The sequence below is a fragment of the Mus caroli genome, chromosome 1 (assembly GCF_900094665.2).
Source record: "Mus caroli chromosome 1, CAROLI_EIJ_v1.1, whole genome shotgun sequence".
NCBI lineage: Eukaryota > Metazoa > Chordata > Mammalia > Rodentia > Muridae > Mus > Mus caroli.
In genome coordinates this window covers 172,113,769-172,135,614 of record NC_034570.1, presented here as the reverse complement: position 1 = coordinate 172,135,614, position 21,846 = coordinate 172,113,769, and the positions used below count along the sequence as shown (strand labels likewise).

At 46.7% G+C, this 21,846-nt stretch overlaps 1 protein-coding gene and 1 pseudogene across 3 annotated transcripts; both read left to right on the top strand.

Moving 5' to 3' along the window:
• The first annotated feature begins 6,517 nt into the window (after positions 1–6,517).
• Positions 6,518–13,282, top strand: Degs1 (delta 4-desaturase, sphingolipid 1). Of its 2 annotated transcripts, none has more exons than XM_021160292.2 (3): positions 6,518–6,695; positions 9,551–10,293; positions 12,366–13,282. In XM_021160292.2, the coding sequence occupies exons 1-3, from the start codon at positions 6,614–6,616 to the stop codon at positions 12,510–12,512; spliced, it is 972 nt and encodes a 323-aa protein (XP_021015951.1). In that variant the 5' UTR covers positions 6,518–6,613; the 3' UTR covers positions 12,513–13,282. The 2 variants fall into 2 exon arrangements, with proteins under 2 accessions (XP_021015951.1, XP_021015959.1); XM_021160300.2 differs by lacking the exon at positions 6,518–6,695 and adding an exon at positions 7,108–7,155.
• A 5,920-nt stretch (positions 13,283–19,202) lies between these two features.
• On the top strand, positions 19,203–19,748 carry LOC110298066 (annotated as a pseudogene). Its single transcript, XR_002378344.2, has one exon. The product of XR_002378344.2 is annotated as a 40S ribosomal protein S18 pseudogene (transcript).
• The last annotated feature ends 2,098 nt before the right edge of the window (positions 19,749–21,846 follow it).

Genomic DNA, 21,846 nt, shown 5'->3' with positions numbered 1-21,846 from the left:
TTCAACAGATCAAGGAAGAATGGCTGAAAGCTGATGGAACCGTGAGCCACAATAAATTTCTCTACTTAGAACTGGACTCCTCTGTCGTGTCTGTTACAGAAAAGACACATTTCCCACACTACCCCGGACGGTTTGCACTCACCCATGCCTGCTGGTTCTCAGATCTGTTCCTCTGGGTTTTCCTGCCCTGTGCTGCAGAAAGGCAGGCCTTCCAGGAAGTTTTTCACGGTCCCCACTCAGCTGGATTCAGTCTGTGTTTGGTTAATGGGAAAGAAAGGGGAGCAAGAACCAGGGGTTTCTCCCCTCCTCTCCCTGCTCTAACTCCTCCCAGCAGGCCCTCTGTGGCTCTGCTGTCACTGGGTGGTGCTGAAGTCCTACTGTCACCTACTGAGGAGGAGGCCTTCCAACCCAGGGACAGTGTCCTCTTGTTTGGCTCTCAACCCTTCATCTGCGTAATCTGTGTGTTGTAATAGATTCCTTGTGTAGTAAATGAGCTTTGAGCAATGTCCTTTTGTTTTTCTCTAGTTAGATTATGACGGAGATTTTACAGCATTCCCTGTTCTGCTAAATTCTTCATTTCATTCTTTTCTCCTGCTCTGCTGCCCACACTATCCTTACCAGTTCTTAGAAGCTCGTGTATTTTATCATGATTTAACACGTGCGCTCACGTGCCTCTGTGTGTGTGTGNGAGAGAGAGAGAGAGAGAGAGAGAGAGAGATCCATGTCAGAGGACAATGTGTAGGAGTCATTTCTCTCCCTCCTTCCACCAGGAGAGTGTTGGGTATTGAATTCGGGTCATCAGGCCTGGCAGCTCTTTTGCCTACTGAGTCATTTTTGCCGGCCCTTCCTGATACTAGCCCTTTGTTGACCACAGCATTAGAAATATCTCCCCACACCTTACGGTTTGTCTTGACTTTCCTTTGAAGTCCTGGTCTTCCGCAGTCTTGCTATATAGCTATATAGCTGAGGGTGGCCTTGAACTCCTGATCACATGTCTATCTTCCCAGTAGAGCGGGGACAGATGTGCACTGCCAAGGGTGGCTTTCATCCCCTACATGCAGGTAATATCAGGATAGCATAATGCTGTTCCCTCTGTGAGGCGCTTAACCATTTGCTCTGGAATAAAGCCATCTTTTGATTACTGTACAGCAGAAGAGAGACAACCAAGGAGGGTTAGACAATTCTCTTGCCCAGCTGTGGAGTCCATAGATAACTGTGATGTCCACCTTAGATGCCCGCCTCTAGAAACCCCTCCTTCAGCTCCCTTCCACACGACATGCTGTTTGGCTCTAAGACTGCCTTCTTTCTCCTACCAGTCAGAAGTAAATTCATTTACTCTAAGTATGAATTGAGTCTCAGTCTTTTGTCTTTCCCTGGGGATTTGAACACCACAACTCCATCTGTGCCCTTCGAATAGACGGAGTGTTACCATTTTCACCTTGTGCAACCTCCATTACATAGTGGCTTCACGGCCAGTGTGTGCTACATGAGACGCTGTCTCAACAACAGAACAAAAAACAAATAAAATCCATTTTTGAGACAGGGTTTCTTGTATTCTAGGCTGGCTAAATAGCTAACTACTAAATAGCTGAACTCGAACCCCTGATCTCTCCGGAGCTCCCAAGTGCTGGGATTTCACGTGTGTGCAACCATGCCTGGCTTACAAAGTAGTTTTGTACATGAGTTTCCACCAAGTTGTCTTGCAAAATTCTTTTATTTTATTCTGGGAATGCAGTTGTTAGATTTCCTACATTGATGATGTCAAAGACAGTTAATTTTTATCAAACCAATTTTCTGATTTTTGTTAAAGCCATCATATTTTTTTTTCTTCAATATACTTTTCCCCCCTTACACTGAGGGTGAATTGGGAGACAGAAGCACGAGTAATTGTCTGGCTTTCTTGGGAAAACAAGAGAGTTTGAAGCTTCCTGGGTGACCCTGCTACAGTATGTAGATTAAGCAGTTAGATGAGCATCTAATTAATTGTTAAGTGAAGTATCTAAATCCACAGGCCTAAAGACCAACTTACAGAAGGCTGTTGAACCCCTCCTGGATAGGTAACTCAGCCAAGGGAAGGTGTTCCCCAGAAGCCAGACCCCCAGAAGGAAGAAAGAGAACTGTATGGGAGATAGGTCGGTGTGCAGACTCAGACTGGAGAACGTATGGCACACAGGATGCCAGCAGGCGACTGGGATGTAAGATGCTCTCAACACTCTGTAGGAGCAGTTCCCATAGGCTAATGCTTGCCACTGTCATTATTAGATTTCAATTGAGTGACTTTTGAAATGACATAAAAATAAACTGCTTAGCCCACCCTGGTGGGGCATGCCATAAATTCTAGCACTCTTGAGGCAGGCTGTCTCTGGGAGTTTGTGGCTAGTCTGATCTCCACAGAGGTTCCAAACCAGTCAGGGGTACATGAGACCATGGCTCAAAAGAAATACATTTTGAAAAAGAAGAAAAAGGCAAGGCAAGGCAAGGCAAGGCCAGGCCAGGCCAGGCTAGCTGGGTGGTGGTGCACACCTTTAACCCCAGCACTTGGGCAACAGAAGCAGGAAGATCTCTTGACTTCGAGGAGTTCCAGGACAGCCAGGGCTACACAGAAACCCTTTCTCAAAACCAACCAACCAACCAAACAAACAAACAAATAATGGAAACATTTAAATTATATGAAAGAGAGCTACAGAGATGGTTTATCAGCTAAGAGCACTGACTGCTCTTCCAGAGGTCCTGAGTTCAATTCCCAGCAACCATATGGTAGCTCCCAACCATCTTTCATGGGATCTGATGCCCTCTTCTGGTGTGTCTGCAGACAGCTGCAGTGTATGAAATACATGAAATAAATAAATAATTTATTTACATACATGAAATAAATAAATAATTCTTTTTAAAATTATATGAAAGAATGTGTCAAGTTCACCATATGGCTGCTGGGAGACTTCTGGGAAAGCTATTTCTGTTTACTCCAGATAGAGAAACAGCAGCAACCCAAATAAATAATTCTATCCAGCTTGGCACATGTCTTAGTGTTTCTGCTGCTGTGAAGAGACACTATGACCAAGGCAACTCTTATAAAGGCAAACATTTAATTGGGGTTCAGTCCATTATCATCCAGGCAGGAAGTATGGCAGCATCCAGGCAGGCATGCCACTGGAGGGGCTGAGAGTTCTGCATCTTGTTCTGAAGGCAAGCAAGAGAAGACTGACCTCCAGGCAGCTACAAGGAAGGTCTTCTAAGCCCACCCCTCACAGTGACACACTTCCTCTAACAAGGCCACACCTACTCCAACAAGGCCACACCTCCTAATAGTGCCACTCTCTGGGCCAAACATATTCAAACTACCACAGTGTACCAACAATTTTATTGGTGATACTTACAGAAACATGAATGACTCATGTACCTGTATCACCAAACAGCCAACTCCAGTGTGAGCTTGCATGGCTGGAGTCCGTTGCCCAACCTGCAGGCAGCTATATCCCTAAAGAGCCTTCGTTACTCCAGCTTCTGACTGCTGTAGAAGCTCAGGGAGGGGCCTTGCAAGTTCACATTGCTTCCAGAGTTTTTAAATTTTTCTGTCATTTTTGTGACTATAATTGCACCATTCCTACCTTTCCCCTCTTATTTTTTTTTAAGATGTATTTTATCTATGTGCAGTACGTGTGATGGTGGTACATCCTCTAGGAGTAGAGATACAGAGCAGTAAAGGACTGCTGGGAGCTGTCTGTCCATGCTGGGAGCTGCCTGTCTGTTCATGCAGCGAACTGAACCAGTGTCCTCAGCAAGAGCAATGTGTGCTCTTACCAGCTGAGCCATCTTTTAGGAGTGGGGTTGATATCACCTGAGATGCCCATCAAGAACTATACAGACACAAACAGCTTCTAACAGACGACAGTGATTAAAGTACTGCTGTGTTTGGCCGCACTGCAGATCACTTGGCAAGAGTTAAGAGAAAGGTCCGAGAGACAGATAGGAAAATAAGAACCTGTTAACCCGGAAGCTGCCAATTTATACTCCTGTTAGATTTTCCATGTATACACACTAAGAACTTTAAAAACTCTATACTAGGCTGGAGACATGGTAGAGAGCACTTGTTGCTCTTACAGAGGACCTGGGTTGAGTTCCCAGTACCCACATTGAGGCTCACAACCATCTGTAACTCCAGTTCTAGGACACCGGGTACTCTAATGATACACAGAGAGACATGCATGCAGGCAAAAACACCAAGCCACATAAAATAATAAATACTTAAAATTAAAATAACCCTAATGATGGAGGAGCACACCTTAAATCTCAGCACTCAGGAAGCAGAAGCTGGCAGATCTCTGTGAGTTCAAGGCTAGCTTGGTCTACAGAGCTAGGTCCAGGTCAGCCAGTTTGATATAGAGAAACCCTGTCTTGAAAATACAATTATAATTTTTAAGTGTACTTAGCTGAAACGAAGGTTGTACCCATAACTATTCTGTAGCTCAAGAATAGCTCTTTTTATCTCATTTTATTTAGCTTTCACGTTTTTGAAACAGGCTCTCCCATATACAGCACAAACTCATTATCTTCCTGCCTCATCTCCTGAATGTTGTTACTACAGGCTGTGCCACCACTGCTCCAGGCCCTAGGCATATGTGTGTCAGTCAGAGGCTCCGTCATGGACAGAATTCACTTTCTGCTCCAGCCTTTCACAGTTTTAGGCAGTACCATAGCATACCTAGAATATGTATTTTACTTCAGTTGTCTTAGTTTCTCTGTTAGTGTGAAGCTCTGGGAGAAAAGCACTATTATCAAAAAATCATAGGGGTTCTGGGTTGCCTTTTCTTTTCTTTTTATTATTTATTTGTTTAATTTATTTATTTGGTGGTGGTGGGTTTTGAACCCAGCACATTACTGGGCACTCTATCATTGAACTCTGTCTCAAGACTTTTATCTGTGTTGGGTGTGTGTGTGTATGGAGGAGGCTGGGTTTTATTGATGCACTTGCTCTGTAACCTAGGCTATCCTGAACTTGCGATCTCTGCCTTAGGCTTCTGCTCAGTTGGGATCACACACAACTGGGCTAACATGCCCGGCAAGAATTTCTTAATACCTTCACCTACCCCGATGATACTTTAATTAAATAGCAGCATCACATCAGGGGCTAGAGAGATGGTTCCGTGTTTAAAGAGTTCCTACTGCTCTTGCAGAGTTCAGTTTCCAGCACCCATGGAAGGTGGGGTGTCTTTCAACGGCACGTAACACCAGCTCCAAGGGATCTGACACCCTTTATCTGGCCTCTGAAAGCAACTGCACCTAGATAGATAGATAGATAGATAGATAGATAGATAGATAGATCTTTAAATAACATCACATCATTTTAACCCTTCAGATTAAATAAGACTGATACATCACAGCTGGCTAGTTTATCCTTTAAGTCCCTGTTAATTTGTTGGGTTTTTTCCCTTTATTAGAGAACACAAAATTGCCCTATCGTTTCCCATAGGTATCCCATAGTTTAACAGATTCCTCTGTAGTTTGTAGTTTTCTATACACGAGCAGTTGTACCTCCAGACTTGTCAGACTTGGATGTCTGTCTCTCTGTGTCCCCACCTCTCCCGTTGTGGTATGCATGTGCAGTGGTGTGTGTCTGTGTCTGACTTATACTCATGACCACTTGGCTTCTTTAGGAAAGTCATCTGGTCTGCTAATCCTTGTAATCTTAATCTTAATTAGCAGTTCCTTTCACTTCTAGGCTCCACGGAGAAGCCAGGGCTTAGTCCACCACCTGCTCAGCCTGTGCTCCAGCTCTGTGCCACACCTCTAATCCCTAAACCTCGTAAGTGAAGAAATGATAGGCATTTTGAAATCAAATCTCCCCTGCCTCCCACAGGAAGTTGCGGGTGGTCACTTCTGTGACACGGGAAGATGCATGATTGAGCAACCATTAGCGTAAGGGAAATATTAGAACCACCAACTCCACCCCATCTCTCCCTTCCCTTTTCTTTACTGCATTGGTGAGACAAGTCTGAAATTCCACTGGGAGGCAAGGGCAGGCCCACCAGCTGGAGGATAACCTAGGCTAGGTAGTGAGAACCTACTTCAAGAAACAAAAGCAAACATATGGGGCGGGAGGGGTGAGGAGGGGCGAAGACGGGAGAGAGGGGAGAAAAAAGCAAAGAGAAAAAAAACTTTTTTTAAAATTAGATTTTAGTTGCCACACACTCCAAATCTCTGGAGGTTTTAGTTCCAGAAGGCAACCAAACAGAGCTCGACAGATAATTTGCTATTAAAAGTTAAGCGAAATATGGGCTCGTTGCCACTTAATCAAAGCCAGTGATCTTCCGAACTCAAGGAGAGGTAGCCACCCCAAGCACTCCACCCACTGAGGCGCTAAAGCGAGAGCCTTATCCAGCCGCAAATCTTTCCTTCCCTTTTCACCTTTTCCCAGGCTTCGTGAGCCTACAAGGTTCTTGGCTGCGGACCCAGGTCCCGCCTATCGCCACCCACGAGGGGCGTGGTCATCGCGGGGCGTGGCCTGAGGCCCCGCCTCCGCCCGCGTCCCCGCGGCTTACCGACTAGAGCTGGGCCTCGAGCTGCCGCCGTCGGGACACGAGCCGGAGGCAGGGCGGGTCCGCAGGCCGCAGCCATGGGGAGCCGCGTGTCCCGAGAGGAGTTCGAATGGGTCTACACGGACCAGCCCCACGCCGCCCGGCGCAAGGAGATCTTAGGTGAAGACTGGACCCCGTTATGTGCGCGTGGCCGCGTGCGGGCCCTGAGCGGCCTCCCGTGCGCGCCGTGTGAGCGCGGCCTCCGCTGCCCCTTCCAGCCGCTCGGCTGCTTGGCCGCCGGCGCGGGCTCCGGGCGGGCGGGAGAACCGAGGGATGAGGGATCTGCGCGCCGCCGCTCGCTGCTAGCCCTTCGATGGTCGGGGTTGGAGGCCTCCGCCGGTCTGTGATCTGAGAGTTCCCCGGTAGGGCGACCCGGACTCGCCCCTCCTGCTCCGACAGTCGAGGGTGACCCCCGCTCCGGGTGGAGGGGTAGGCTCGAGCCCGGACGCCTGCTTGGCTCAGGGCGTGGTCCAGGGGCATCCCCGGCCCCGGGAGCCTCGATCACGTGGTCCAGTCAGCTGCAGGCCTAGCGGGGGACCAGGTCCGGGTGACCCTAGGCTTCCCAGACCGGATGGCTCCTGTGAGTTTTTATTCCAGTGATCTGCGGGACCGACTGGATAGGAAAGGCGCGCAGCTTAGCCTCCCGGACCTTAGGACAGGCTTGGCCTGATTTAGGAGAGTATGGTGGGGGAGGGAGTTTCCACTTGAAATAGAGAGGTCTCTTATCCCATGCAGGCTGCTCTTAAGAATAAGGACAAATTGTTGGGCATGAGCTTTGCATATATTAACCAGTTCAATTTTCCCTTTCCAGTACTTTGCCTGTGCCGGCATTTTAAGAGATGAAGTAATGTTTAAGAAGATTCCAACATCTTCATAATTAGACTGCAGCCAAAGAATCTGCCTTTTTTCTTTTCTTGGTGCTAGACATAGAAAGTTGTTTTAGTTTGTTTGTTTTTATTTAATTGAGAGAATCAATTAAACTGCCTCATATCCACCATTTTCACACTCTTTCTTAAAAATATCTGCCTAGTGGGGGAGGGGGCGGCGAGTTCCTGGTTTCTGCAGTAGTTGCTAAACTTCGACATTACTTGTTTCATAAATCAGAGTGACCAGCTGCCGTTCAAATGGACTTTATTTTTCTAGTGGCATTCACGTTCAGGGGATCCCTGGTGCTCGTGAGTTCTCTACCATTGAGCTGAGCTGCACCCCTGACGTCTGACCTGGAACTTAAATTGAGTGAACCTCGGTCATTATCAGCAGCTGTGCTGTCAGTTGCTCTGGGCTCTGGGGTTTCCTTATAGTCATTTAGTCATTGCCTCTGCCGCTCAAGGGAGGGAGGGAGGCCTTTGGCTGCTGGCTTATCGGTGCTCACCGGTGCCATTGCTTTTGGGTGTGTGTGTGTGTGTGGGGGGGTGTCTGGTGAAATCATGCCAGAGGGGTTTGAAGAAAAAAAGCTGATCCCCCTCATGTCAGCCTGGAAGCTCGAGGGCAAATGGAAACGTCCTTTGGGGCCTGCTTTCAGTGCACACCTTCTCCTGTGCCTTTTATTTTGAGTCCTTTGAGGGATTAATATGTTGATAAGGTCAGAACATTGAGGATCCTCACTGTGACCAGATCCATCAGCCGGGGTCCAAGCGTTTAATACTCCGCTGTGCGGTGATACCACATTTTACGTAACATTCCTTTGATAGACGTTTGAGCTGATACCCCCTCTCTGCTGTTTTTAATAGTGTTGCTTTGAATGTTCATGTACAGGGCATGGATTCGTTTTCGTTTGGGGGTTGCTGGCCGTTCTTTCTTTAGCATTTTGGTTGAATGTCAGACAGTCTAAACCATTTTACATACTCATCAGGCCGTGTATGAAGATTCTGGTTTCTCCACAACCTAGTTGTTACCTGCCTTTGGGTACGTGGGCGTGTGGGTGTGCCCCCACAAGTGCATGTGTGCGTGCACACACGCCACAGTGTGCACTGTGGCTGTCAGGAGTGTACTGTCCTTCCATCTCGTCCTCTCTTGTTTCTGCCTCTGCTGGGCACGCCAGGCTCGCTGGCTTGAAAGCTCACGTGGCTGAGCGCTTGTCTCAGCACTAACCTCTCCTCTGGTTATATGAGGCCCTCAGACTATTGGGTTTGGGGAGTTTTGTTTTTGCTTTGTTTCCTTTTCTGAGTCAGGATCTTACCACGTAGTCCAGACTGGCCTGGAATTTACTAACCACCTCAACCTCCTGACGGCTGAGATTATGTGTGTCACGATGCCCAGGTGGTTTTTTAAACTGTGGTGAAGATTCAAAACAGAATTCCCTGGAGGAAGCTTGGTCCAAGAGAACCGTGGAAATGAGAGGTTTTGTGATTTAGAGATCCTATAGAACAAATGTTAACGTTCTTTCCTGTGTCAGCTGAGCTAACTTCATGGTTATATACTGTCAACGTGCCATAGCTTGGCTTACAGAGATGGCTCAGTGGTTAAGGGCACAAGAGCACTTGTTGCTCTGACAGAGGACACAGGTGCAGTTCCCAGTGGTACATGGTGGCTCACTACTAACTGTAACTCTAGGGGGATTCCACTCCCTCTTCCAATCTCTGCAGGCACCAAAGCACCACATGGCTCACAAACATACATGCAGGCAGAACACTCAAACATATAAAATAAATAAATAATCAAATAAATCTTAAAAGAAAATATGTGCAGGCTTTGTCTAAACGTAAACGTAATTATTTTAGTGTAAAAGAATGTGGACTGTCCAGATTAATTCTTCTTGAATAAACTGTTGTATCATGCTATTTTGTGACTTCATTACCAGAACATATTATTTCCCTTTAGAAAATAAATATCTCATAAAGTCTGTCAGGGGGAGAATTATAACTTAGAAAAGGGAAAAATCTAATTGCATTAATCTGAGTGTGTTAATTATAGTTGCTGAACTATGGTTGGCTTTTCTTTCTCATTTCCTGTATTTTTTTTTTTTTTTCTTGCAGCAAAGTATCCAGAGATCAAGTCCTTGATGAAACCTGACCACAACCTGATCTGGATCGTAGCCATGATGCTTCTCGTCCAGCTGGCTTCATTTTACTTAGTCAAAGATTTGGACTGGAAATGGGTCATATTTTGGTCCTATGTCTTTGGCAGCTGCCTCAACCACTCCATGACTCTGGCTATCCATGAGATTTCCCACAATTTCCCCTTTGGCCATCACAAGGCCCTGTGGAACCGCTGGTTTGGAATGTTTGCTAACCTCTCGCTCGGAGTGCCGTACTCGGTTTCCTTTAAGAGGTACCACATGGACCACCACCGCTACCTCGGAGCAGACAAGATTGATGTAGATATTCCCACCGATTTCGAGGGCTGGTTCTTCTGCACCACTTTCAGGAAGCTTGTCTGGGTCATCCTTCAGCCTCTCTTTTATGCTTTTAGACCCCTGTTCATCAATCCCAAACCTGTTACCTATCTGGAAGTCATCAATACTGTGATCCAGATCACCTTTGACATTATCATTTATTATGTGTTTGGAGTGAAATCTTTAGTCTACATGTTGGCAGCCACCTTGCTTGGCCTGGGTTTGCACCCGATTTCCGGGCATTTTATAGCTGAACATTACATGTTCTTGAAGGGACACGAAACCTACTCCTATTACGGGCCTCTGAACTTACTCACCTTCAATGTGGGCTATCATAATGAACACCATGACTTCCCCAACGTTCCTGGGAAAAACCTGCCCCTGGTAAGTAAAGGCCTTGATGTTTTTGTTCCTGATGATGATGTCACCAGGTAGTCTTGGCTTGCTTATTGTAAAAGGAATCTAATATGGTGCATGAGATTTCCCAAAATGGAGGCTATAGATCCTTTGTCTACAGCCTAACTTTGCTGAGGATGCAGCCTCTTCCATTTTGGATCCTTAGTGTTATGCTCAGAGGTGGTTCTGCTTCAAGTTCTGCTCAGAGGTGGTGTGGGCTATGCGCTAGCTCGTGGAGCATTCGTCGTGGTTACACTGTTGGAGTTGGTTAAGGCCAGTTGCTCTCATGACACACAGGTCAGGGGACCTGCATAACTGACCTGTAGAGTGGACAGCCTCCGTGGCAGGTGCTTTCTCGGGACAGTAGGCTTGTCACGTCTTCTGTGTGGAGGAAACAGAAGACATTTCAACTACATTCTTTTCATCTGAACAACAACAAAAAAGAATTTTAAAAATGGGAAATACATATGAAAAAGAATAGTTTTCTATACCTTTTTTTTAAAGCTATGATGTCTATGAAAGGGAACCCTGACTGACACTTTACGCTGGCCTGCCCACTCAAAGCTTTACACACTGACTGTTGAGAAACCACATACAACATGATAAGGAATTGCAGTATGTGACGGTTGCTTTGGAGCTGGTTAAGACTATAAACTATACTCAGTGGGTAATCCCTACCGTAGAAAAAGTCTATGTTGCAGTATCTGGAGTTGACATGGAGGGTTAAGTTGGTACATACTCGGGAAGAAAGCAGAGTGGCGTATTCCGTGTGCAGTGCACGTGTAAAGTGAGTGTGTCGCAGGGCTGACTGGGAAGTTTGAGAGTTCCTTTTGCTGTCCTCTCAGCCTTTTAGATTGGGAGAATGCAGCGTGCAAGTGTCTGGAGACAGCTTTGAACTGTGGTTCAAGGGGATGTTGGTCCCCAGCCCCTTGGTGTCATTCTGCCGGTGGGCAGGCTAACAGTCCGCCGCCCACGCTTCCCTCTGCAGTGACCGCGGAACGGAGTTGTTGTTATGTTCATGTGATTTAAGGAGAAGAATCAGCACACCAGTGAGTGCTCACTCCTAGGAGCTCCTCCACGCTGCCTCCTGCTCCTCCACGCTGCCTCCTCCCCTGGGTTGCGTCCATAGACTGTAGACAGCGCTAGTGCTGGAGAGCCCTGCCTATCCTGTTCTTTCTAAGATGTCCACCTATGAGGAACTCTGTTTATTCAGTAACGACCTGTCATTTATTACACAGTCCCTATGTAGTTTCAATATTTTAACTTTTAAAAGGGTTTTGTGTATTATTAGTGAATTTTGCTGCTCACAGACATTTTATTTTTTGTGTATGCAGGTTTGCAAATCTGTATGTGTACCATGTGCATGCCTGGTGCTCTCAGAGGCCAAGAGAGATTGCTGGAGCATCTGGAACTGGAATTACAGGGGGTTGGGAGACACCATGTAGGTGCTGCGAGCCAAACACAGGTCTTCAGGGAGCGCACAGTACTCTTAGCTGCTGAGCCAGCTCCCCAGCACTGCAAAACATTTTCTAGCATGTATTTTTCAGTTACTTTACAACTCTGTAAGACTCACAGATGTCCTGTGTCAATATGTGAAGTGGGCACACGGCTGTCACCTTCCCTAGGTTCTCTAATTCTTAGCATTAAAGATTTAATTTTTTTCTAAACTTTGCATCTTTATAATGTGTACATTTCATGGCCTTCTTGTGTTGCTGATGATCCTGAGTGCATCTGTCAGTCTGTCTCAGGCTTGAGTCAGTGCTTACCCAGGCTCTGAACTGGCTCCGTCATCTTAAAATCTGGAATGCTGCCATCTTTCTGCTCCAGCTGTTAAATGAAACTGATTGCTCCTGGTTTCCCATAAATTTGGTGTCGATTATGATGGAACTGTTTCTATGTGTGTGATCTGTAGGCCATCTTTGTTCATGAAGAACTGCAGACGGTCTAAAGAGCCATGAGGGAAAGCACTTGCCCGAGGTTGTAGTTTGTCCCTCAGTCTGTGTCACCCATCATCTTGAGATCTCAATAACATGGCCGCCTGTCTGTGTTTTCACTCCCAGGTGAGGAAGATCGCAAGTGAGTACTATGATGACCTCCCGCACTACAACTCCTGGATCAAGGTGCTCTATGACTTTGTGATGGATGACACAATAAGTCCCTACTCGCGGATGAAGAGGCCTCCGAAAGGGAACGAGATTCTGGAGTAAATATCATCACAGCCAAAGGAATTCCTGTCCACGGCTTCAAAATAGGTGATAGAGTGGAGTTTTTATCTCGTTAGGCTTACGGTCAGTGATGCTCAGAAGCTGGGCTGGCATGATTGCCAACTCAGATCTCAGGGTCATCAGAGGCTCCTCAGCCTTCAGACAGCCCGACGACGCTTGCTCGCTAGCGGCTGCTGTGCTTGCTCACTCCCCTGCACTCACGAGATGTTATTACTGTTACTGAGGGCGTCTTGCCTCGTGTCTGTCATGCTGTGAGCAAATCATAAAAAGCTTATATTATTTTTCACTATAAAGTTACTTTATTAAAGCACCTAATAAACTGAACTGTTAATCATATATATATTAATAATATTCATTGCATTATTATATTTCTGTTGTATTGGTATACTTACCAGAGTGCTAGGGAGAACTTTAAAATTTCATCCAGAAATTTTATTTTGTTAAAGGCTTGACTTGAGCTCATATAGTATTGTGTGAGTTTCCTCTGGATTCAATCATTTGTTCTTAGTGGGGAATGGAAGGCTTATAAGTCTCGGGAAACTGATGAAATTCTCCATCACAAAGTCCAAAGGGTCCAAACATGAGTGCTTTCTGGAGGAGCTTTTGTTTGTCCAACGGGAGTCCAAGGATGCAGATTAGAGTTTTGTGAGTTTGCTGCCCTTGCTGGGCTAGGCATTCCGTTGTTGTAACTGCCTCTGAGTAGCTGATGATCCTATAAGTAACCCCAATAAACTCTCTGGTTTACTAAGCTAGCCTTAGTGGAATTTCTTTGGTCTGTCTCTGGTACCCCAAGTGATATCAACAGAAGAACAGTTTATCTCTCTTCCCTGGGAAAGTTGCAGAAGCCTAAAAGGGTGAGGTGAGAATGTCTTTATAAATTACTGAGGTGGGGTTTTTTGTTGTTGTTTTGTTGTTGTTTGAGACTGGGACCCCTGGCTGTCCTGGAACTCACTCTGTAGATCTGGCTGGCCTTGAACTCAGAAGTCCACCTGCCTCTGCCTCCTAGGTGCTGGGTTCAAAGGTTTGCACCACCACCTGGCAAATTATTTATTCTTAATTTTTACTATTATCCCTGACACCTAACCTAAACACTGCTGCATCCGGAATAAAGTCTTCACTAAATTTAACCATGCCCATATTGAGTGTCCTTCCTCTTTGAGCCCTGTTGACTCTCCACATCGGAAGCAGCTGACAGACTGTGTTCTTGCACGGCTGTGGAAACCCTGTGGCTTGGTGATAGGTAGTTTGTCTCGAGAAGCTAACATCCTGTGCTATTAATAAAATCAGCAGTCCTGGTTACCTCAAAAGTGTCACTGGAGAAAATGCAGTGTAAAATGGGGAGATGTTTTTAGAATGGGAGCTATATTGCCAAGCTCTGTGGGACTGGCAACCTTCATACTCCCAATGTCACCCATAAGTATTTGACCTTGGGTTGGGGGACTGTAACTCTTGGCAACTCTGTTTATTCTTCAAGAAAGCCACTAACTGGGCAGTAGGAAGGCTGGGCCCTGGAGCCCTTAAAGGCCTGAGAGATGGTGCAGCCAGCGGCTTCGCTGCAGTTCTCCATCTGTCTCAGCTCTGTTCCTCATCCAGGGCTCAAGGCTTCTACCACCTGCGCTATCCCACTGCAGGCCAGGAACCACTTTCCCACCGAGCAGTTCCCACTGGCTTTGATCAAGTTGTAGAAATGGCTTCCTGCAAGGTGGTAACTCCTTAAGAAAGAGAGCAATGACTGATTTCTGTGTTCCCCAACCTGAATGGGCCTAGCACCAGACTGGTGTCTTGGTTAACGCAGTGAGACTAGCGTTGTGGAATTTTACTGAGCTTTATCTAAAAGCCAAAGAATGTGTGTTTATATAACCTTTAGATAAATTCAGTGTCTAAAGGTTAACTTTAATAGCTAGATTTCAAACAAGGGACATTTATTAAGGTTCTTTTTCACTGTTTGCTGTCCAGATATTATCTTTTAATACCAGTTTGCAGCAGTGGGGATGGAACCCAAGGCTCCCTGCATACTAACCAAGCACCACTAAGATATTCCCCCCAGCTCCAATCCTGTCTTAATAGCATCTCAGCATCTCTATGTATACCCCTCTAGATAGATAGATAGATAGATAGATAGATATGTATACTTCTATCTCTGTACATGGTACTGCTGCATTTTGTAAATTAAAAACTGAAGCTTAAAGAAATGTATTATGGGTCCATGATAGACGCTGTAGGTTCCTGTGTTGACCTCCCCCGCCATGGACTGTAAACTGGAGTTGTAAGTCTTACTAGGGCCTCTTTTCTCCTCTGCGTTGCTTTTAGCCAGGACAGCAGGAGAGAGAAGGCTATGATGCTGTTCAGCCTTGTAAAATTTAAATAGGAAACATTCCTAGCAGAAGGGCATCTATTCATAGGTCTATTCTACAGAGCTAAGTGCATGTCAGGTTGTGGGCAACCTTTCTCTAGAGTCCACTGTTCACAGGTGAGCAGGCTGAGGCCATGTGCTAACAGTGAGAGCTTCTTCCAGCTGTCATAGCCTGTCTTCTCCTTAGTCCACCTGCTGTTGATTTGCAAGGTATTTTTTATTTGGACAAGGGTACGTTTTGTTTCTTGTCAGGGAAAACCTTGTCATTTGGAATGAAAGAACAGTCTTGGGACCTAGGGTTAAGGATGGCCCAGGGTGTAATAAGCCCACAAAATGTTCCCAACATACTTAGGGCAAACACAGCTGAAACACCTGGTGAAGGTGCCTAAGCCGGGAAAGGATGACAGCCACCTGAAGTGAGGGCCCTGGAGCTAATCCACTCTGCCAGGGGCACAGCCATGGTGGGGAGATCCTGCTATGGGGTGGGGTGGGGGTGGGGGTGGATAGGATTTGACAAGAAGTGGCTCTACAGGTCCGATGAAATAATGAGGAGCCTTGCCCAAATGCTTAGCTTTTGACAAAATCAGTCTGATCTGGCAGCTGGCTCAGGAAGCCAGTAGCACCTTGAGGGAAGGTTTCAGGTGGTCACAGGTCTGAGCGTCACTGTGGGTCAAAAGGTGGTGATGTGTATGGGTGTGTGTGTCCCCGTCTGTGATACCTCTCATGGTGTGTTGTGTCCATGTATCAGGAGGGCTGAACTGTGGCTGTGTGGAAGGAAGGGGGTGGGACAGACAGGTGGGACTCAGAAATATAAATTGCCTTTATAGTCTAGGATTAATGGTGACTGGGCACACATCACTGTACATATGATCCTCTCTGAAGGGATGAAGGGATGCTTTGTGCCCAAAGCCTGCAAAAATGGACTTGCCTTCTCTGTAAGGGTCCTAATCCTGCTGGTCAGCAATTTCTAATTCAAGGAGAGTTTCTCTAACCCATCTCCTCTAGGTAATTATCACAGGCTGCTCTTCCTGGCCACTGAGAAAGGATTCAATATGACTCCCAAGTGACACTTCCTCTGTCCAGTTTGCAGCTTGAACCTCTCACTCCCAAAAGCCTGGGCAGCTGGGATTTCTTCCAGCATGAGTGGGTGTTTGTTACACTCTGAACAGTAGCCTTCCTGGTGGCCGTAAGCACACAGCCAGCATCTGCATTTCCTTTCCAGGCTGGGCAGTCCCTGAACCAGGAAGTCAGTGCATTCTTGTAGTCTTCAGAGAAAATCCTTCATGTCAGTCTTCCGGGTTTTGAACACATACCTGCATCAAACCATAAGAATGCTGAAGTCCACATAGCTTCTCAAAGCTATGTGATGAGGAAGCAGTATGCTTCTATGCCCAGTCGAAGAACCAACACCCATCACTGCCCAGAGCCCGCCCATAGCAAGCGACTGCATAGCAGCTGTCCAGTCGAACCCACAGGGACCGTAGACTGCCAAGAAGCCCACCCATCCATCATCTTTGGGATTTCTTCACAGAGATTTGTTCATGAGCCGTATAAGAGCTCATTCCCTGTCCAACTTCAAAGACTTGGAACTGAAAATAACCATAGGTTCTAGTTCAATGCTGCCATCCTTCAGCCACAGAGATGCCATTTTTCATCATCTGTCACCTTCTCAAAAATTGATTAAAAACAAGAGAACTCACCAAGCACCAAGGTCAGAAAACAATCGAAGCCTGTCCTGACAGGTTTACGTTCTGTGTCCTTGCTGCGTGCTATCTGTCATCTCTCAAAACTTCATTCTCATACTGGTTCAGTTACAGGCCACCACACACATCTTTGGCTGCCTTAAAAGGATCTGCAGCCCTTTGTATCCAGTAGGGTAGAAAAGGAGATAATGGAACTTTTTCGAAGCCCCCACTCAACACACCACCCACCCCCGGTCTCTTGAAAAGTAAGCTGGCTCTTAGTTCACCAACCTGGTGTCCTGATTCTGTGTGGGTAGTCAGGGCCACCATGCCAGAGAGCACAGAGTTACTGAGCTTACCCGTGTGGACACCATGTCTAGCAGGAATGGCAGGGCCACCTCTGTAAACACCGGGGGCAGCTCAGCCAGCTGCAAAAGCATCTCCTACAGGAGGACCCAATTGAGGACTTTGGGAGAGACCAAGGATTGGTGGTGCAGACAATACCAGCCAATTGGGAACTGCTGTTTGGAAGGTGCTTTCTTGGGCTGGAGAGATGGCTCAGTGGTTAAGAGCACTGATTACAGTTCCAGAGGTCCTGAGTTCAATTCCCAGCAACCACATGGTGGCTCATCACCATCTGTAATGGGGTCCAATGCCCTCTCCTGGTGTGTGTCTGAAGACAGCTACTCGTGTGCGCATATAAGTAAAAATAAATAAATCTAGAAGCAGCAGCAGCTTTCTTGGGAGCACGGGTGGAGGGTATTAAAGGCTTGCAGCTGAGTTCAGATGTGTTTGCTGTGGCTCTTCTCACCTGCTCCTGGAGTCTGCCTTCCAGGCCACAGGCAACACATGTCTCTGCATTACTTTTTTTTTTTTTTTTTTCTCCAAAAAAAAAAAAAAAAAAAAAAAAAAATCCAAGCAAGTTAGGAAAGCCACACCCTCCCAGTTTCCAAGATCATCTCCATTGAATGCACCCATTAGAAAGCAGATTGTCTGGCCGGTCCTTCCCTAGAGGAAGAACCTGAGACTCCAGGATATTAGGTAACTTCTCTTAGTTTTCCCTCAGAGTGATGGCACAACCAGCCTCCCCCACCCCAGGCAATTTGAGTCATTATTCCAAGTCAAAGCCCTCCTCTCCGCCCTGTGACACTGCCCTGCCCTTCCATTACCAATCCATTAGGTAAAGCTCTGCTTGCTCACCGGGGTATCTGGGATTGGGCAATGACAGGTCCTGTTGGGACTGATCGCTAAGCCTGAGATGTGGTCATTGCCAGACACTTTTCCTTGGTAAGGGCTGGCTCTCTCTCCTTGTTGGTGCCCCCTGCTCCCCACTCCCTGGAGAAGGTGCTATGAGAAGTCTCTGCCACCAGGGCAGTGTGGTAACTGTGTTGTCGGGGGTGGAGGGGGGATGGGGGCACATTTCTCCAGACCTGTCTGAGCCTGGCTGTCCAGAAGTTTCCTTTGGCCCCGGGAAGGTTTGTTTTGTAAATTAATAACATAAGCAAGAATTGTTAAACCTGAGAATTGAGAGAGAAAGGCCAGTTCCACAATTTTTAAGCCAAATTTAAGCTTTAATTAAATAATGGACCCTGGCCAGGACCATTCCAGGGTTCCTGGGGAAATAGTCACATTTGGCAGAGGCTTTAAAAGTTATCCGGTAACGGTATTTCCCATCAGACCCAATCAGGGGCAAGTATAAGTGGACCTCCCCCACCTACATCCAATCAGGGGCGAGTGTCCTCCCCACTGTACCTCCCACCTAGAGTGATCAAGTACACCGGGTGCAGTTGTTGAAGCACTTGACTGGTAATCTCCTTAAACCCTAACCTCCAGGATTTCAGGAACTTTGTGTCTTGGACAAGGGGGTTACAGGTTACAGAGATTTTGTTTTATGGATCTCTTAGTAGTTAAGTAGTAATTAAACTTATTTAGAACATAGCTTTGGCTCTGGCAGAGTGGAAGATGAGTCTTAACCTAGTGCACAGACTCCTGACAGTGTAGATGAAGTTTCTGTCCTAAACCCATGTGCCTGCCGCTGTGTGAATCTAGGGACTGTTTTGTTTTGTTTTGTTTTTTTCGAGACAGGGACTACTCTGTATAGCCCTGGCTGTCCTGGAACTCACTCTGTAGACCAGGCTGGCCTCAAACTCAAAAATCCGCCTGACTCTGCCTCCCGAGTGCTGGGATTAAAGGCGTGCGCCACCACTGCCAGGCTCTAGGGACTGTTTAATCCTCATGGCTTGGCTTTGTGGTTCATCCAAGAACACAAAATAACAGGGAAGACTAACTTTAATAAACCCAGAGAGCCTGAGTTCAAATCACTGTCTAAAATCAAAGACTATTAACTTGGTTAAAAAAAAAAATATATATATATATAAAATATATATTATATATATATAATATATATATATATATATATATATATATATATATATATTTCAACTATCCTCCTCAAATTCAGAGACATCCTCCAATTAGTCTAATATATGTATGACAGGTTTGTTTTCTTTTGTATCAATTCAACCACCCACAGGTGACTCCAGCATAGACCCACAGTGGGTTGCGTTTGTAACTTCTGAACCCACAATGTTTTTCTGCACTCTCTTGGTCAGGAAATGCTAACCTTAAAGTAAGAAAAGAGCCTGGGCTGCCGTCTGTGCCGCCGCCATGTCTCTAGTGATCCCTGAGAAGTTCCAGCACGTTTTGCGAGTACTCAACACCAACATCGATGGGCGGCGGAAAATAGCCTTCGCCATCACTGCCATTAAGGGCGTGGGGCGGAGATATGCTCATGTGGTGTTGAGGAAAGCAGACATCGACCTCACCAAGAGGGCTGGAGAACTCACGGAGGATGAGGTGGAGCGAGTGATCACCATCATGCAGAACCCACGACAGTACAAGATTCCAGACTGGTTCCTGAACAGACAGAAGGATGTGAAGGATGGGAAGTACAGCCAGGTTCTGGCCAACGGTCTAGACAACAAGCTGCGTGAGGACCTGGAGCGGCTCAAGAAAATTCGAGCCCATAGAGGGCTGCGCCACTTTTGGGGCCTTCGTGTCCGCGGTCAGCACACCAAGACCACTGGCCGCAGGGGCCGAACTGTGGGTGTATCCAAGAAGAAATGAGTGTCTGGGCCTTTGCTGTTAATAAATAGTTTATATACCTATGAAAAAAAAAAAAAAGAAAGAAAGAAAAGAGCCTGAAGAGATGAAGACTCAGCGGTTAAGAGCGCTGGCTATTCTTCCAGAGGTCCTGAGTTCAATTCCCAGCATCCACATGGTGACTCACAACATTGATTTGATGTGACCCCTCCCCCCACTGGCATGCAAGACTATAATGTAAATGGCAGAGCACTCATAGACATAAATAACTTTTCAAAAAATCAAAGGAGAAGCTCATAGCCTAGATAGGGCTCAGGTGGTTTGGTTTGTTTTTTAATGTGCATTGGTGTGTTTTTGCCTGCATGTATGTATGTGTGAGGGTTTCAGATCCCCTGGAACTGGAACTACAGACAGTTGTGAGCTGCCATGTGGGTGCTGGGATTTGAAATTGGATCCTTAGAAGAACATCCAGCGCTCCCAACCCCTGAGCCACCTCTCCAGCCCTAGTGGTCAAGTTCAAACTATCACAGTTATTTTGTTTTGTTTTTGTTTCAGAACTAGCTTAGAGACATGCGATCTTATCAGGATAACTCCAAACAGTTCAGTTTAGATGGTCTAATTGCCACGTTGGGGAAAGAGAGCCAGTGTGCCAAGGAGAGAGGTGGTCACTGAATTAACATCTCAGTTCAAAGTGTCCTCCTCAGGCCAGGAGGACAAGCCTCAACTGCTCTGCACAGCCATAGGAAAGACGAACAAGATCAGGAGACAGGATGGCTGGGGTAGATACTTCCTCTGAACATATCTCTTCATCACTGCCATTGTCTCAGAGGTGCAGGTTCCTGTGGATCATGGGGATATCAGAATCTTAGATGGATGAACTGGATCAAGGGCACAATCAGTCACAGCTGTACCTGACAAGAGCAGTTAGCGCTGCTGCCCAAACTATTGATGACATCGTGTCCTTAAAAATTGTGATAAAATGCAAAACTGCTGTCATTTTAAAATGCATTGTTCATGGGCTGGAGAGATGTCTCAGTGGTCAGGGGTGACTGCTGCTCTTCCAAAGGACCTGTGTTCAGTTCCCAGAAGTCAACCCTGAGTGGCTCTTTATCTGAAGAAGGGGTTCAGGTATCCCAGACTAACCAACCTCCCTGCCTCCCCCTCTGGTGTGCTGTGATTATAGGCATGTACTACCATGCCTGGCTTTGTGTGATTTGCTCATTTAATTGCATGATTTGCATAGATACTTAACCTAGGACTCAGACTCAGAGGAAAACCGAGCCCTACTGTGAGAGGCACCCCTGTGAGCCTACTGTGAAAGACCACCCTGTGGTCTCTGGCTCCCCCCTTTCTCACAACCTCTCCTTTCCCACTCCCTCCCTCTTTGTGTTCCAGTCCCAGCAGCCTTTGTTCCACAGGGTAGGGCCACCTCAGCTCCTTCTGTACGGACCCTGGACCAAGTCCAGTACAGCCAAGTCCTCTCCTACCCCAGCTCTCAGTTCAGAGGTCAACTTTTGGAGGAAACTTTCCCTAAGCAACTGTGTGACTTTCGCTTTCACCCATGGCAGCCAGGTTGTGGATTAACTAGGGATGGGGGACTAACAAAGTCTGGCCAGTGGGGGCTCGCTCCACTGCAGTTCCTGGGACACTGAAAGAGTCTTACAGTGGCGTACACATTTTCTTCGCTTCATGTTTTCCTCAGTTGGCATTGTATAAAACTGATTGAAGACAGAGCTCACATAGCAGGCTGGCTTTGGTCTAGCCACCTAGTCAAGGACAACCTTGTGTTCTCGCCTCTACCTCTGGAGACCTACTGTGACAGGCATGTGCCACCACTGCTGATTTTATGCTCTGCTGGGGAACCATCTCAGAGCTTCCTGTACATTAGCTATGCACACTACAAACCAAGCTACACTCCCAGCCTGCATTACAAGACTCTTTACAAACACCCACTGAGGAGCCTGAAGGAGACACGTGCTCACCAAGCCCCGCACCTCTCTGCTCAGTGTTCACCCTGGGGATACTTCAGGTGTGCTGCTGGGGCAAGAGCAGAGAAAGCATGAAGCAAAAAAGAAATCCAGGGGGCTGGAGAGATGGCTCAGCAGTTAAGAGCACTGACCACTCTTCCAGAGGTCCCAAGTTCAATTCCCAGCAACCACATGGTGGCTCACAACCATCT